Source organism: Pongo pygmaeus, chromosome 19, assembly GCF_028885625.2.
Source record: "Pongo pygmaeus isolate AG05252 chromosome 19, NHGRI_mPonPyg2-v2.0_pri, whole genome shotgun sequence".
NCBI lineage: Eukaryota > Metazoa > Chordata > Mammalia > Primates > Hominidae > Pongo > Pongo pygmaeus.
In genome coordinates, this window is record NC_072392.2 from 79,458,755 (window position 1) to 79,476,010 (window position 17,256).

Consider the following 17,256-nt stretch of genomic DNA (forward strand, 5'->3'; position numbering starts at 1 on the left):
ATGGTAATATTTTTCGAATTGTTTATTTTATAATATCTGAGTAAATTTAGTTCAAAACACATTAATTTGAGCATTTTCTGTGTACAGAAGCATAGTTGCAAAGTTAAGATTCTTGTGTTAATGTTATTTTGTTTTGTTAAATTCGCAAAGTCTCAGTCATTGCAAATGTGGTTTTTTTAGATATTTAAATTAGTTCAGCTATAAGCACAGTCCATAAATTAAGAGCTTCAAATAATTTTTTAAAATCCTTTATATTCTTTGAGTTTTGTAGGAAAAGAATCAACAGTTTACTTATTCAGTCTTTCCTGAAGTCCATAGTAGGTGCTGGGCATTATGCTGGGTGAATGAGATAGTACTTGCACTTGAATAGTTTACAGTCTTATAGTGAAGAAGGCATGTAAACAGAGAATTGCAATATAAACCTTGGAGGAGAGGAAGGAAGACTACTTTGAGAACCGAGATTAGGTTGAGAATGGATGAGTCTGCTGATCAATTTATAGATAAGGAAGCAGAGAGGTGAAGTCTTTTTTTTTTTAAATATGTGAAATAGGAACCTAGGTTATCTCTAAGAATTCATAGCAGGGGGTAGCTCTTGAGAAGAACAGTGAAGATCTGGATAATTAATAAGGAGAATTAGAGATGAGCTAACAAAGACAAGTAAAGAGTGGTATGCCATACTGAGAAAGCAGCGAGCATAGAACTGAAACTGGATAGCATGAAATTCTGGAGATATCAGTCAGTAGCACAGTGGTATAATTTTCTCCAGCTGTGCTCTGTGGCCAATGTGTAGTGAATAAAGCCATATTGTATTCAGGGACTATGAGGTGGTTATAACAGAAATTTACAAAGAATAAATAGTTAAAAGTCCTTCAAAGAAAGCATGGCTTACTAGGGAAGGCAGTATGGTTAAGAGGAAGTTGATAAACTTGGAGAAAATGTAGAAGTCAAGAAATTGGAGATCAGAAGGGCTGGTGCTTTGTAGGTACTCAAAAAATCTTCATTTTCTCCTTTCTGGATGTCCTCTCCCTATGAATGTTTCACCACCACCACCTGCCTCAGCTATGGTTTATACATATGAATAGTTTCAAATCATGATGGTAACAGTTGGCTCAGAGGGCAAGATTAGGCGCCAGACTTCAACGTCCTCATCCAGTGTGTTCCTGTAACTTAGATGCTGGTAGTGCTTGGTGGTATTGGCCTCTAGGAGAAGCTCAAGGCTTCTCCTGTTATCTCCCTGCCACTCATACTTGGAGGGTGAGTCAAAAGCCAAAAGCATTTTATTGGGCAGTGGTTCTTAGGGAAGGGATTTACTCTGTGATGCAAAGGGTTAAGACTGTAAGCCTTCAAGTGTTTCCCCTCCCTCTCCAATGCTCAACCAAAGGCACAGATCTTATTACTTTCAAGGATTTAAAAAGGAGTCTTTTCTCAGCGTAAAGGAAGAAGTGAAGACCAATTCTGATAGCCCAAAGGGTCTTCCTCCTCAGAATCTAAAATTTCTAATAGAGTTGTTTGCATCTTGTGATTTTACTTGAGTCATCTAATGTATTGTACTTTTTTTCTTAAAGATATACTTTTTAATGCTTTCATTTCAAATAAGGACAAACCATCTTCCATGGTGACACACTATTTATATTGCATTTTCAGAAATTTCCCTTTTTACCCATACTTAGGAGTGTGACACTGAAATCTAATAATCTATTATTTCACAGAGTGCTTTTTTGGGTATAGTATAAAGATATTATATAATTTTAATAACCTTTGGGGTACAAGTGGTTTTTGGTTACATGGATGAATTATATAGTAGTGAAGTCTGATATTTCAGTGCACCCCATTGTCCAAGTAGTGTACACTGTACCCAATATTAGTTTTTTATTCCTCACTCTCGTCTCACTTTCCCCACTTCTTAATTTTCTGCCATCACAATGTGTTGCCCAGGCTGGTTTCATGCCCTCACTTTCCCCACTTCTGAGTTTCCAAAGTCTATTACTCTGTACGCCTTTGTGTACCCATAACTTAGCTCCCTCTTGTAAGTGAAAACATATGGTATTTGATTTTGCATTCTTGAGTTACTTCATTTAGAAAAATGGCCTCCAGCTCCATCCATGTTGTAGCAAAAGATGTTACTTTGTTCTTTGTTATGGCTGAATAGTATTCCATGGTTTGTGGGGGTGTGTGTGTGTGTGTGTGTGTATACATGTATATGATATATAATAATTATATATAATTTATCGTTATATGTAAAACGCAGCAAATTTTTTATTTTTATGGAGACAGGGTCACAATGTATTGCCCAGGCTGGTTTCATGCTCCTGGGCTCAAGTGAGCCACTACACCCAGCCAAAAATAAGTAATATTTCCCAGTTAGACATTTTCAGAGTCAAAAGTATTTGTTCAAAATCATAGCACGAACGGACTCTTCCAGAGACCTTTAACTGGCAGCATTTCCCCCTCAAACTTTAGTACAGTTATAGGAAATGTTTCTGGATTTTTGGTTGTATATTCTTGTTCATGGCTCATGGACATTAACATATGTGAATGGCATCACTGTGTTTTTCCTAAAGTGCATACGAAGAAGAAAGAAAACTTTCCTTTAGAGTCTTACTTAGATTCTAGTTAGCTGATAAAAGACTTTTCTTTTCCTTTTCAGGTTGTAAACATGTTAAAGGCATCCTGTTATATGGACCCCCAGGTTGTGGTAAGACTCTCTTGGCTCGGCAGATTGGCAAGATGTTGAATGCAAGAGAGCCCAAAGTGGTCAATGGGCCAGAAATCCTTAACAAATATGTGGGAGAATCAGAGGCTAACATTCGCAAACTTTTTGCTGATGCTGAAGAGGAGCAAAGGAGGGTAATGTGAACATAAGTGTGATTTAGTAAAAGTTTATCACTCGCTATATGATGAATGAGACCCAGAGTTATGGAGGCAAACTTGTTACTTTGACTTATATTTTGAAGCAACTTACAGGTAAATTTACCTAGTACCTAGGTTATATATGGCACTGCACCAGGCACTGTGGAAGATTTACGTGATGAGCAGATGTTGTTACCCACATATTCCTATAAACAAAGGTAGGTGATTGTGTAAGCGAGAGGTTTTGCAAAAACAGGTCATGAATATATTTTCAGGTGATGCTTTTATTTCATATTGCTTCCAGAGACTTGTGCTCATTTATCCTTTGGAAGAAAAGAGGAAATTAAATCCATAAATAGACTTATGAAATCGTATTATGTAAGGTTCATATGCAAAAAGCTATCTTACTTAACACTGAGTCCTGCTCAGTTATAGAGTGACAGGATTGAGTTGTCAGAGCTCAAAGGAAAGCTTGATTTGGGTCTCAGAAATGAAATTATTTAAAAATCAAACTAGAGTTTACTAATTCTGATAGTTGTACATGTCAACTTGACTAGGACATAAAGTGCCTAAATATTTGGTAAAACATTTCGGTTGTGTCTGTGAGAATGTTTGTGGATGAAATTAGCGTTTGAGTTGATAGACTGAATAAAGCAGATTGCCCTCCCTAATGTGGGCAGGCCCCATTCAATCAGTTTAAGGCCTGAACAGAACAAAAAGGCTTACTTTCCTGCAAGTAAGAGGGAATTTCGACTTGCCTGGTTGCCCTGAATTGGGACATTGGTTTGGATGCAAACTGAAACATCAGCTCTTCCTGGCTTGGAGGCCTTTGGACTGGAACTAAATAATGCGTATTAGCTCTCCTGGGTCTCCAGGTTGCTGACAGCAGATCCTGGGACTTGTCAGCCTCTGAAATTGTAGATTTATCCCAAGGAATTGGCTAAAACGATTATGGAAGCTGACATGTATATGTGGGTGTATATGCATGCATACATATTCATAGAGATTTATCATAAGGAATACACACACACACAAACATTCTGTTGGTTCTGTTTTTCTGTTCTGATTAATATCCTAATACTAACATATTTTTTTCATTGACAGAAAGTTTAAGAACAATGCCATGAGATTTCTAGTTCTAGCAACAATAGACTAGGTAATCAGAAAACCTTCCTTCTATAAACACCTTCAAATGCTAGGTATACACTGTACCCCTTAAATATGCACAATTATGTGCCAATTAAACACAAAATAAAACTTTAAAAAGTTCTGGGTAAAATATAACTGAAATGATTTTAAATGCATAATTGAGCTCTTTAGAAAGAAAACTGGATCTCCAGGAAATTAGAGTCGTAAGATATGGGCTGCAGCTTTTGGTTTCATAATATATGGGTTTGGGTTTTAGTACCCACTAGGGAACAGAACATGAGTCCTTGAATCCATTTACAGTGTGGACTAGGAACTGGTACCTTCAAAGGGGTTGTGTCTCTATGAAAAGAGTGGACTAGAAAATGTCTGCTGCCACCACAGGGAAATTAACAAAAAATATTTAACTGCCTGGGTTCTGGAATGGAAGCTGGGAAATCTCCTATGGGAATTCTTCTCTTTTTTTTTTTTTTTTTTTTTTTTTGAGATGGAGTTTTGCTCTTGTTGCCCAGGCTGGAGTGCAATGGCGTGATCTTGGCTCACCACCACCTCCGCCTCCCAGGTTCAAGCAATTCTCCTGCCTCAGCCTCCCCAGTAGCTGGGATTACAGACATGCACCACCACACCCGGCTAATTTTGTATTTTTAGTAGAGATGGAGTTTCTCCATGTTGGTCAGGCTGGTCTCGAACTCCCAACCTCAGGCGATCTGCCCGCCTTGGCCTCCCAAAGTGCTGAGATTACAGGTGTGACCCACTGCACCCGGCCTCCCATGGGAATTGTAAACCATGGATCCTTGTTCATGCTGGTTTAGAATTTGAATAAATATATGCTACCTATGTGGCTTGAAACCCCAAGCTGACAAATTAGTTAAAAAACTTATTCGGGTGCAGTGGCTCACGCCTGTAGTCTCAGCTACTTGGAAGGCTGAGATGGAAGGGTCACTAGAACCCAGGAGTTCTAGGCTGCAGTGAGCTATCATTGTGCCATTGCACTCCAACCTGGGTGACAGTGCAAGACCCTATGTTAAGAAAAAACAATTAGTCCTGGGCTAGTGATAGCATAAGTTGTCAGATATAAGCAAACCCCAAGGGATGCTCCAACAACCTAGGCTGAAAGGAATAGAAAAAGTAGTCATGAAAATTTAAAACTCAGCAACCAAGTTTAATATAAGACAACAAATTTCAGCTGAAGAGAGAAGTGGTAAACAGAAGAATAAACCTAAAGAAATCACCCAGAATGTAGCACAGAGAGATAAAGGGATGGAGAAGATGAAAGTTGAGATGACAGAGTTAAAACAAGAAGTCCAGATAGAATAGTGTAGAGGCATTATTCAAAAAGAGAATGACCGAGAACATTCTAGAATTAATAAAAGACATAAGTACTCAGATTCAGGTAGCACCATGAGCCTATATGGGATAAATGAAAATTAACTTATTTCTAGACTTGTTATAGGAGAATACCAAAGAAAAAAAATCTTAGTAACAAAAGAAAGACATGGAGATGACTTACAAAGGGGTATCCATTATGTTGATAGCAAATTTTTCCATGACAGAGAGAACAAAAAACAGTAGAATAGTATCTTCAGAGAGCTAAGTGAAAATAACTGTCAACTTAAAAGTTAATACCCAGCTTAATTCTCATTCAGGAGTGAGGGTGAAATAAAGACTTTTTTCCTTCAGGCAAAGGGTAATAGAATTAACTAGTTGCAGAAGCTTGTTGGAAGATTATGAAGCAAGATGTACTGAGACTGAAGGAAGTTGAACCCAGAAGGAAACAGTAGAGCCAAGAAACAATGATGAACAATGAAATTGGTGAAAATATAGATGAAATCTGGGAGTTCTACTTCTAGTAGTGGCAAATTGGGTCATTTGAATCATGTGTTCCACTGAAGACTACCAGAAAAGCTCAACACAATATTTAAACATGTTTTGCTTGAAGGTATCAAAGAAGAAAAATGGAGGCCTAGAACAAAGGTCCTCCTGGTATACTGGGTCACTGTTCCTCTCGAGATATTAGCCAGTTCTGCAGGAAGCTGCTAAAACCTAAGCAGCCCTTTTGACAGGCTAGTGGGAGTAATGGGGGCAGAGATTAGAGCCTATGGCCCCTAAGGAGGGGACACCTGATGAACATAACTCATTTTGAGTCAAGACCCTGAAGGGCTACATCATAGGAGCAAGGGTTAACCAGGAATAGACATACTCTCACTGAGGTTGCAGATCAGCTTTGAATCATGCCAGTCCCTAAAATTAGATTGAGGGTTCCTAAATTGCTAGTGCACCTAGGCATCTGGCAGAATTGTAAATCCTTCCTGGAGGAAAGTAGTATCATGTAAGGTCACAAATTATTTCTAGTTTGCAAATGCAATGTCTGGCTTATAATCAAAAGCAACTGGAAACAGATACACAAACAACATCAAGAAAAAGAAAAGATGGTTGAAACAGCTTCTAGATATTGGAATTCTCCGATACAGACTTTTGAAATAATTATACTTACCACATTCAAGGGGATAAAAGACAAGACAGATTTTTGGCAGAGTACTGGAAACTGTAAAAATAAACAAATATAAATTCTAGAACTGAGAAAATCAGTAAGTAAAATTAACTCAAGTGAATGAGTTTAAATAGCAGGTTAGACACATCTGAAGAGAGAATTAGTGTACTGAAAGATATAAGATGAAAATAACCAGAGACAAAGAATGAAAGGAATTAAGAGCGAGTAAGAGAGAGAGAGAGAATACCATTTAAAGGTCTGGTGTGTGTATTTAAAGTTCCAGAAAGGCAAGAGAAAGAGGATGGATCAAAACCAGGATTTGAAGAGAAAATGGTTTAGAACTTTCTAAAACTGATGGAAAACATTAGTCCATAAATTGCAGAAATGATAGGAACCCTGAGCAGGAGAAATACCAAAGAGCTCTACATATATAGGCATTATTGTTAAATTGCTGAAAACCAAAAACAAGAGAAAAATCTTAAAAGGAGCTAGAGAGCAAAGGAAAATTACCTTCAAATAAGCACCAACTAGCTAGTAGCTGTCTTCTCAATAGAAATGATGGAAACAAAAAGTCAATCAAAGGCCATTTTTAAAGAGCTGAAAGAAAATAACTGTCAAGTTAGAATTTTATATCCAGTAAATGGATGAATGATCACAGAAATATACAATGGAATACAAGGCAGTAATGAAAATAAATAGCCTACAGCTATATATAGTTGTGAATCTCACAAATAAATTATTGTGCAAAAGAAACCAGATTTTAAAAAGAACACATACTGTGTGATTCCATTTATAGAGAGCTTACCTAAAGTGTAGTGTTTAACAATGCATGCTTGGGTGGTAAACTATAAAGGAAAATGAATTATTACCATAAAAATCAGATTGTGGTTACCTATGGGGAAAGGTCAGGGAGGAGTGCTTGGGAGGGGTTGTGAGGAGGTGCTCCCAGGATGCTAGCGGTGTTCTGTTTCTTATGATTACGTAGGTGTTCATTTTGTGACAGTTCATTGAGGCATATATTCACATTTTGTAACTTTTCTCTGTGCGATGTATTTTGCAATAAAAAGTTTTAAAAATAAATTTTAACAGCATTCACTGAGTAAAACAATAATGATATGAATACTTTTAAAGGATAGAACTAAAATATGGAAAAAAATGTTTGGGAAGTAGATTAAATTCATGTAAGCTCCTTGTATTATTGGGGAAGATGATAGGGAGTTCAAGACCAGCCTGGTCAACATGGTGAAACCCCATCTCTACTAAAAAAATACAAAAATTAGTTGGGCTTGGTGGCGCACACCTGTAATCCCAGCTACTCAGGAGGCTGAGGCAGGAGAATTGCTTGAACCCGGGAGGCGGAGGTTGCAGTGAGCCAAGATCATGCCACTGGATTCTAGCCTGGGTAACAAAAGTGAAACTCCGTGTCAAAAAAAAAAGAGAAGGTAATAATGTTAGTTAACATGTAACTTTAAGTCAAATGTGCATGTGAAAGTTGTACATTGTGCCCAAACTTTTCCAAAGCATAGGGAGGAGCTGGGAAAGAAACAATGGAAACTCAAATACTTTAGAAGGCAAGAAAGAAATAACAAGACTCAAAGACAATGTGATGATACTAAAAAGGTAATTTTAAAAACAATTTCATTTATAGCAGAAATCAGAATGTAAAGTGCCTAGGATTCGATCTAACGGGAAATGTGCAAGACCTTTAAGGAGAAAATTCTAAACATTTTTGAAAATCTTTTTTTTTAAGCAGCTAATAAATGGTAAGATATAACATGTTCATGTATGGGAGAACTGACAATGTCATAAAAATGACAGTTCTGCCCATCTTGGTCTGTAAATTGAGTGTATTTCCAGTGAAGCCTAATAGGAATTTTTTAACATTTGACAACTTGATTCTAATTTTTTTTGAGGCTTGAAGAGTTATGAGAATTTTGAAGAATAATGAAGATTTACTTTTATCACATATCAAGACTTAGTAGAAAGCAATAGTAATTGAAACAGTGTTATATATTCATGCAAAAACAGACCAAGGAAACAATAGAACACAGGAAGGAAGAGCCTGCTCTATGACAAGTGATGATACAGATCAGAGGGGAGTAATAGGCTGGCTGTGCCGTAAATGGAGCTGAGATAATTGACTACCTGTTTGGAAAAAGATAAAATGCAATTCCTACCTCACAGCATACAAAATTGCAAATGGATTTACAAAAAAACAAAAACATAAAAAAAAGCCTACTAAAACTTATAGGAGGAAAACTTATTTAGAAGAAAAATAGGCAAAAATGTTTTAAGATTTGAGGCTAGGGAATTGATACAGAAAGTAAATCCATTGGAAGTGTTAATTTGGCTACATTAATATAAAGAAAATTCTGTATGACAAATTGCACTGAATACAAATGTCTCAAACTGGTAGAAGATATTTGCAATGTGTATAATCTACAAAGAATTGGCATCCTCTATAATAAATTCTCTATAAAAAGTCTTGTATAATAAGAAAAATATAAACACCACAATTTTAAAAAACTGTCGAAGGATTTAATACGTAGTTCTCAGAGAAAGAACACAACTGAAGAAAAGCAAATGAAAAGATATTCAGGAAAATGTATAATAAAAGAGGGATTATTTCTTAAACAACCTGGCAAAATTTACAACAGCTGGTAAAACCAAGAGTTTGTGGGGTTATGGAGAAACAAGTTCTCATATACGTTGCTAGTTGGAGTATAAACTAGAAGAATATACCAAGTGGGTAGTATCTTGCAAATAAATTTGACATCTTACAAAAATGAAGACGCGCAAACCCCATGAGTTCTACTTCAAGACCACTACCTATGATAAACAACATGACATGTACCAGGATGTTGATTGCCATGCTATTTGTAATAGAGGGAAAAGAAACATCATTACTCTTCCTTAGTAGGAAATGGAATAGCATACAGATATTAAAATGAATATGCTGAGCACAGTGGCCCACGCCTGTAATCCCAGCACTTCAGCATGCCGAGGCAGAGGATCATTTGAGCCCAGGAGTTGAAGACCATCCTGGGCAACATAGTGAGACCTCACCTCTACAAAAATAAAAAATTAGCCAGGCATGGTGGCACACGCCTGTGGTCCCAGCCACTTAGGAGGCTGAGGTGGGAGGGTCACTTGAGTTGGGGAGGTCAAGGCTGCAGTGAGCTGTGATAGTGCCACTGCATTCCAGCTTGGGCAACAGAATGAGACCCTGTCTCAAAAAAATAAAATGAATAATAGATTTACATAGATCGACATGAATAACACTCAGAAATATAACATCTCATCTTTAAAAAAAAAAATCTAGTAAGTTCTACTGAATTAATCTATCCTGCCATTCCATGCCTTTTAAAATTTTTGTTGAGGGTAAAATAATATGAAATATTCCCTTTATAGCAATCCTCTTAGTGCTTTAAGTCTGCTTGTTGGGTCCTTAATTGTTTCAGTTTTATACAAGGTCGTTCCCTTTCCTGCTTTCCAGCATTTCATTAAGTTCTTGTTCAGGTCTCCAGCTAGATCAGTCTCATTGGTTCTAGCAGGTGTGGGTCTTGGTGGGTTGGTGCAAGTCCAGTCACTATTTCAACTCTTCAGAAAGTCCTGGAACCAGTCAGTTTTGCAGTTCATTCCTAATACTAAGATTGTTTCTGCTTCACTTATCTTTTTAACCCTCAGTGTACCAAGAAAAACAGTCATCACCATATACTATCTAGGTTGAACAAACTCCGTTTAAAAAATTATTTTAGACTATTTTCCAAATAATTTATAAAACACAAGAATAAAGAGATAAAAAAACTATTAAAAATTAAATAAGAACTTAAATATATAAATAAAATTTTTATGCCATGTTTTCCTGGTCTTGAGGTGTTTTGGATTTTGGTTTTTGGAATATTTGCATATACCTTAAGATATCTTGGCGTTGGGACTCTGGTCTAAACATGAAATCCATTTATGTTTTGTATATACCTTGCACACACAGCCTGAAGGTAATTCTGTACAATATTTTAAATAATTTTGTTACTGAAACAAAGTCTGTGTATGTTGAACCATCAGAAAGCTAAGGCGTCACTATCTCAGCCACTAGATGTGGATGGTCTGTGGTTGGTTGGCATCACCATTGTTTCTGACTGTAAATTTATATGCCTGATAAATAATCGTTTTCATACATATATTGAGACACAAGTACTTAGCAGTAAAAAAATGACACACCATTAATACAGTGAAAAAATAGTGAGTTCAGGATAACTAAGCAGCACAATGGCATCACCAGAATACCTGGATAAGCTGTTAAACAACAGCAGCACCAAACAGCAGCAGTTTCAGTCACCACCTACGATGTTGTGGGGGGCTTTTGTTTTGGTTTGGTTTTTTGAGATGGGGTCTCACTCCATCGCCTGGGCTGGAATGCAGTGGCACCATCATGGCTCACCGCAGCCTCAACCTCCTGGGCTCAAGCCGTCCTCCTACCTCAGCCTCCCGAGTAGCTGGGACTACAGGTGTGCACCACCATACCTGGCTAATTTAAAAAATCTTTTTGTAGAGACAAGGTCTCCCTAGGTTAACCAGGCTGATCTCAAACTCCTGGGCTCAAGTGATCCTCCTGCCTCAGCCTCCCAAAGTGCTGAAATGACAGATGTGAGCTACCATGCCCAGCTGATGTTGTGTTTTGATTAAAAGATTATCATACAGTAACCCCCTGTGTGTGGTGCACCTTTCAGATTTTGGAACATTTTGGATTTTGAATTTTTGGATTAGGGATACTCAACCTGTATACCCCAAATGGGCAGGAGCCTCTGAATGCAACTAACTGTTCATCAGCTGTCCTGCATGAACTTACAAATACTGATTCTAAGTTTCAAATACATCTTTGTTGGCTTCTAAATTATTATTACTTCTGGTTCTTCTTGCACTTACAGCATCAAAACATAATGCTTTAAGAATTTTTTTGAGATCTTTGGCTCCTAATTTTGTTGAAGAGAGGATGAGCATTATATGTTCCACAGTTGCAAAACATTTTTATTTTTAGATTTGTAGATACCTTTCAGAATGATCAATTCTGTTTTTTATGGTCAATCCAATTTTTTAAATGTCTACTTCATCTGTTTCTTCTGGCTATCTCTCTGTAATACCTGCCTTCAGCATCTGTCTACTTTTAAACTATATCAAGAAAATTTGGTGCACAAATGATATAAAAGATGAAAGAATACTGTCATGTGTCCTTTTAGCAAAATGGGATGACCTCGTTTCTTGTCACAAAATATTCCACAAAGAAGACTTTCTATTGAATAAGTAACTGAATGAAAATGCTTTGTCCTTAGATTAAAAGTATATTATTCACTCATTGATCCTTGAGTTTTAGAAAATGTATGTAGGGCATCATCATCTGAAGGCACATAGACTGAGATTTTACTTATAATCATCAATTTCAGCATCTTTATTAGAGTCCTAAGTGCTGCTATCTTATTCTTTGTGTTCAACTTCTGACTCATCTAATAATTCTAAAACAGTTTCCTCAGATTTTCTTCGTCATTCTGGCCAGAGAACTTACAAATGTTAATGCTTAATCGTATTCTATAAAATGTAGAATCAGGTCACAAAAGATGTTAGCTCCAGACTTCTTTTATGCCTTCTTGAAAGATAACACATACCTTGCACAACACAGTAAGAAAACTGAAGAATGATGTCATAGTGATACTTGTTTCACTGTTGTATCATTCTTCTAAGTAATTTAGTCATTTTTTATTATACTTTAAGTTCTGGGATACATGTGCAGAACTTGCAGGTTTGTTACATAGGTACACACGTGCCATGGTGATTGGCTGCACCCATCAACCCGTTATCTACATTAGGTATTTCTCCTAATGCTATCCCTCCCCTAGCCCCCCACCCCCTGACAGGCCCCGGTGTATGATGTTCCCCTCCCTGTGACCATGTGTTCTCTTGTTCATTTCCCACTTATGAGTGAGAACATGTGGTGTTTGGTTTTCTGTTCCTGTGTTGGTTTGCTGAGAATGATGGTTTCCAGCTTCATCCATGTCCCTGCTAAGGACGTGAACTCATCCGTTTGTATGGCTGCATGGTGTTCCGTGGTGTATATGTGCCACATTTTCTTTATCTAGTCTTTCGTTGATGGGCATTTGGGTTGGTTCCAAGTCTGCTATTGTGAACAGTGCCTCAATAAACATATGTGTGCATGTGTCTTTATAATAGAATGATTGTAATGGGATTGCTGGGTCAAATGGTATTTCTGGTTCTGGATCCTTCAGGAATCACCACACTGTCAAAACAGCATGGTACTGGTACCTAAACAGATATATAGACCAAAGGAACAGAACAGAGGCCTCAGAAATAATGCCACACATCTACAACCATCTGATCTTTGACAAACCTGACAAAAACAAGCAATGAGGAAAGGATTCCCTATTTAATAAATGGTGTTGGGAAAACTGGCTAGCCATATGCAGAAAACTGAAACTGGACCCCTTCCTTACACCTTATACAAAAATTAACTCAAGATGGATTAAAGACTTAAATGTAAGACCTAAAACCATAAAAATCCTAAAAGAAAACCTAGGCAATACCATTCAGGACATAGGCATGGGCAAAGACTTCATTCTTCTATTTTCTTATTTTAATCCTTTTTAAGCATAGTTGAGAATAATTGATGAGTAATGATGTAATTTCTAGTATGATGAAATAGCATAATGTGTCTTAGATTTATAAAAAGATCTAGTAGATCCAAATGGCAATTGTAAGATAGACTTTTATTCTATTTTTTTAAATATGGGTTTTTTTTGTTTTGTTTTGTTTGTTTGCTCTTTGGAAGACTTATAAAAAGGAAAAAAGTCATGAGATATCAATTTTTATAAATAGTACTACTTAAAACAGAAACTCAGAAACTGAGATTGGGTCTAACGGACCCTAATGAGATACTGAGGATTAAACACTAGGCAGAAGTGAGTTAAAATGCCATATGAAGAAGCATTTTATAACATCTCAGTTGTGATAGTTACCACATGGCTACATAGGTAACTTTGGTGCTGTTTTTAAAGTTGCAAGCAATTTAAATATTAAACTACTGATGATAAAATTGAGTTAGCAAAGAATTTCTAGTTCCATATTAATTATAGCCAGCCTTCTCAGTTATACCTTTCTCACATCCAGAAATGGCTTGATGTACTCAGCTAATGACCTCATGCAGGATATATGTGTGTTACATAATAAAGAAAAACATCACTTCTGTAATTTTGGACAGTCCACAGTGACGGAGATGAACACTTGCATATAGGTCAAACTAGTTAAATATAGAACAGCCGCTTTTGAAAGCTGTTGCCAGGGCTCAACAGCGTCAGCTCTGTTTCTATGGAGAAAGACTTTGCAGATGTTAAAAACAGAGCTAGACGCCAGTGAATGGAAGAGGATTGTGTTGTGGAAATTTAATTTTTTTGGTAAAGGGTTTATTGATGAATCAGCTGTATTAGTCTGTGAACATTAATCTTGACATCTTCTTTACCCAATTCCCAATTTCTTGTAGTAAGATCTTGCTTTTATTTAAGTTAACACACAATATAAAATTTGATGTTATTGTACTGACTAGGTGGGGGAAGGGACCTGATGACAGGTAACAAGATTAGTAAGGTTCTGAAAAGGTCAGAATTGTACTGAATTATGTTTAGAACAGATTGCCCCTGTGATCATTTAATCAAACAGTGTTCGTATTGTCTTTGTCCCTGTCCACATACAGGGATTTTTGAGGTTGGGCTGAGAAGGAAATCATGATTCCATCAACAACATAAGGCACATTGACAGTAAAACTCGTATATTATAGCAGCTTTTTGTTTCACGCTGTAGTGGGCAGACAACCTTGAAGAAAAAAAAAAACTTTTAAAAATAATGTAAAATTTCACAGTTTTTCAGTCACAAACAGAAGTATCCTTGTTGTCACTGAAGATGACAAGAATTAATATCCTGCTGTATAGAAGTACTTTGGCAAAGTTAAGATTGTAGTTCCAATTCCTCATTTCCAATTTTTTCTCCAGATGGAAAGATGAACAGTTTTTGGTATTGAATTTTTTTTTAGGAAGCAAGTTATTTATCATTAGATACCTATTCAGTAAATGCAATGATACAGAAAAATGAAGTTTTTTTCCCTCAGATTTGAAATTAGATTTTAAAATATGGAGGGAGAACAATTTGTAAGTAATGTTCAGGAACAAAAATAAAACCTAGTGAAACTTTAGAAACTTTAATGGACATCTGTCATCCTACATACAATTGCATTAAATAATAGAATTTATTATTATTTTATCTGGTTTATTATGCAGTAAAATGAATTTTTCTCTTTTTGCGTGTAGTTTTATGAAATTTCATACATGTATGGATTCATGGAACCACTGTAAAAATCAGGATATAGAACATTTGCATCACCCCCAAAAATTCCTTCATGCTGTCCCTTACTGATCACCCTTTCTTTTTAGTAACCCTGGTAACTACCAATGTGTTCTCCATCCCTGTAGTTTTATCTTTTCAAGAATGTCATATAAATGGGGTCATACACTATGTAACCTTTTGGGACTGGCTGTCTTCAGCATAATGCCTTTGAGATTCATCCAAGTTGTTGCATGTGTCAAACATCCCTTTTTATTGTTGAATAGGATTTAATTGTGTGGGTGTACTATCATTTGTTTATCTGTTGACCCATTGAAGGCCAATTGGGTTGTTTTCTAGTTTGGGGCAATTATGAGCAGAGCTGCTATAAACCAAGTAGTGGAATTTTTAGGTCATATAGCATTTTATCTATTTTTTATTTAAAAATACTTTATATATTCAGGGTTTGTTTTTGACCCAGTTGAATTTCCTTCAGGTCATTTTTGGAAGTCTTTCTTCCTATGTCTGATGTAACATTTCATCTTTCATCTTTGTCATTTTTTTATTCCCCCTTTTCTTCAGATTACTATAGGTATATTCTGGTATTGTAGCCCAGAATCTGTCCTGCTTGTATATTCCTCCAGCTTAATTATATGATCCATCTTCTTACAGTATCTATGGCTTGCTACAAGACTATTCTTTACTATTTGCAGAAGACATTCAGATGTATCTTGCTATCCCCTTTTATTCAGTTGTGTATATCTTGTTCTCTGGAGGCCTTTCCAAATAGATGTCTGGTTAACGCTTCAGTCTTATCATGCTAGAAACAAACAAACAAACAAACAAACAAATTCCCTTGTGTCTTTTCCCTTCTGCAGCTTCTTTATCATACTGCAGGGTAATTTCTTTTCTTCACTGTCACTCTTCCACCCCACATGCAAGCAGTAATCAAATCTAGCATTTGCTGTTTGGTCATCACCACTCCTGTCACCAAAATTCTCATTCTGTTTAGATTCTGCTTGCCTCATTTATGTACCATTGTTTGTTTCTCACTGACCTTCCAAGTGCATACTTCTTTTCATCCTTAAGCCAAGAATAAAATCATTTTATATAAAGAGCATTCTGCTTTTGCAGTTCATTTACTGATGTCCTCTGTTTCAGTAGGAAGGCCTAATTCTAGATTTCAGTCTGTCATGATAGTACTATAACTTCTGCTTCTCACATTAGGTAAATTTTATTATCCCTTTTATAGGACCTTGACTGCCTCTGGGCCTTCTGTTCAGGTGAACCCGCATGCTTCTAAGTTCTTAGCTATTAGACCCTCTCTTTCCCCTTTTATATGTCTTTATTTTGGTACAGCTTCTCATACCCAAAAGCAGGTATACCTGTTAGTAAGGAGGATACAAGTTGTATTTGTAGGTGATATGATTGTCTACCTAGGAAATTCAAAAGAGTCAGATTTTTTTAAAAACTTAGATATTATAAATAAGAGAGTAAAGTAGCCATATATAAAATAAATATATAAAAATATATTTCCTTCATACTTCTATACTGTTTCTGAAATATAATAGAAAAATCCCATCACAATTGCAACCAAAAAACATAGCTAGGAATCTTTATGAAGGAAGGAATTTAAACAACAAAAACTATAAAACTTTATTGGGAAGCTGGGCCCAATGGCTCACGCCTGTAATCCTAGCACTTTGGGAAGCCAAGGTGGGAGGATCACTGAAGTCCAGGAGTTCAAGACCAGCCTGGGCAACATAGTGTGACCTTATCTCTAAAAATAAAAATAAAAATAAATTTTAAAACTTTACTGAGAGACATAAAAGTGTTGAATAATTGGAGAGGCATTATTCTTCTAAAAAATCAAATATGCTATACAGATTTTAGTGTTTCCTAAACTTAGATATTTAACCTAGTTTCAATCAGAGCTTGGCTTTTTGTCTGTTTCTTTATTTTTTTATTTTTAATTGGTGGAGATTATTCCCCCTCATAAGAATGATTCTGATGTTCATTTGGAAATACACATGGTTGGAAATAGCCAAGATAGTTATGAAAAAGAAGACTGTATAGTGGAGAAGAGCTTCTTCAATGTACTACTGTAAAGTTATGGAGATAAAAACATGTATGAATCCATTGAGCAGAGTAGATAGGCTGGTAATAACCTAGCATACATCAAAGTCCAAACCCTGGTAGAGATGGCAGCTCAGTCAACGAAGAAAGGAGGGATAATTTAGGGAACAATGCTGGGTCGGTTATTTGAAGAAGAATTAGTTGGCTTCTCACTTTACTTGTACCATACACAAAAACAAAACACCACATAAAGAATTATATGTAAAGCAAAAATTTAAGAAAAGAAAATATGTGACCATCACTATTTGTAATGG

At 36.4% G+C, this 17,256-nt stretch overlaps 1 protein-coding gene across 2 annotated transcripts in view; it reads left to right on the forward strand.

Moving 5' to 3' along the window:
• Nucleotides 1-17,256, forward strand: part of NSF (N-ethylmaleimide sensitive factor, vesicle fusing ATPase) — a 166,026-nt gene that overhangs the window by 81,002 nt on the left and 67,768 nt on the right. For both annotated transcript variants that reach the window (XM_054458860.2, XM_063656806.1), the window contains exon 9: nucleotides 2,648-2,847. In XM_054458860.2, coding sequence (XP_054314835.1) covers nucleotides 2,648-2,847 — 200 coding nt within the window. The remainder of the gene's footprint in view (nucleotides 1-2,647; nucleotides 2,848-17,256) is intronic.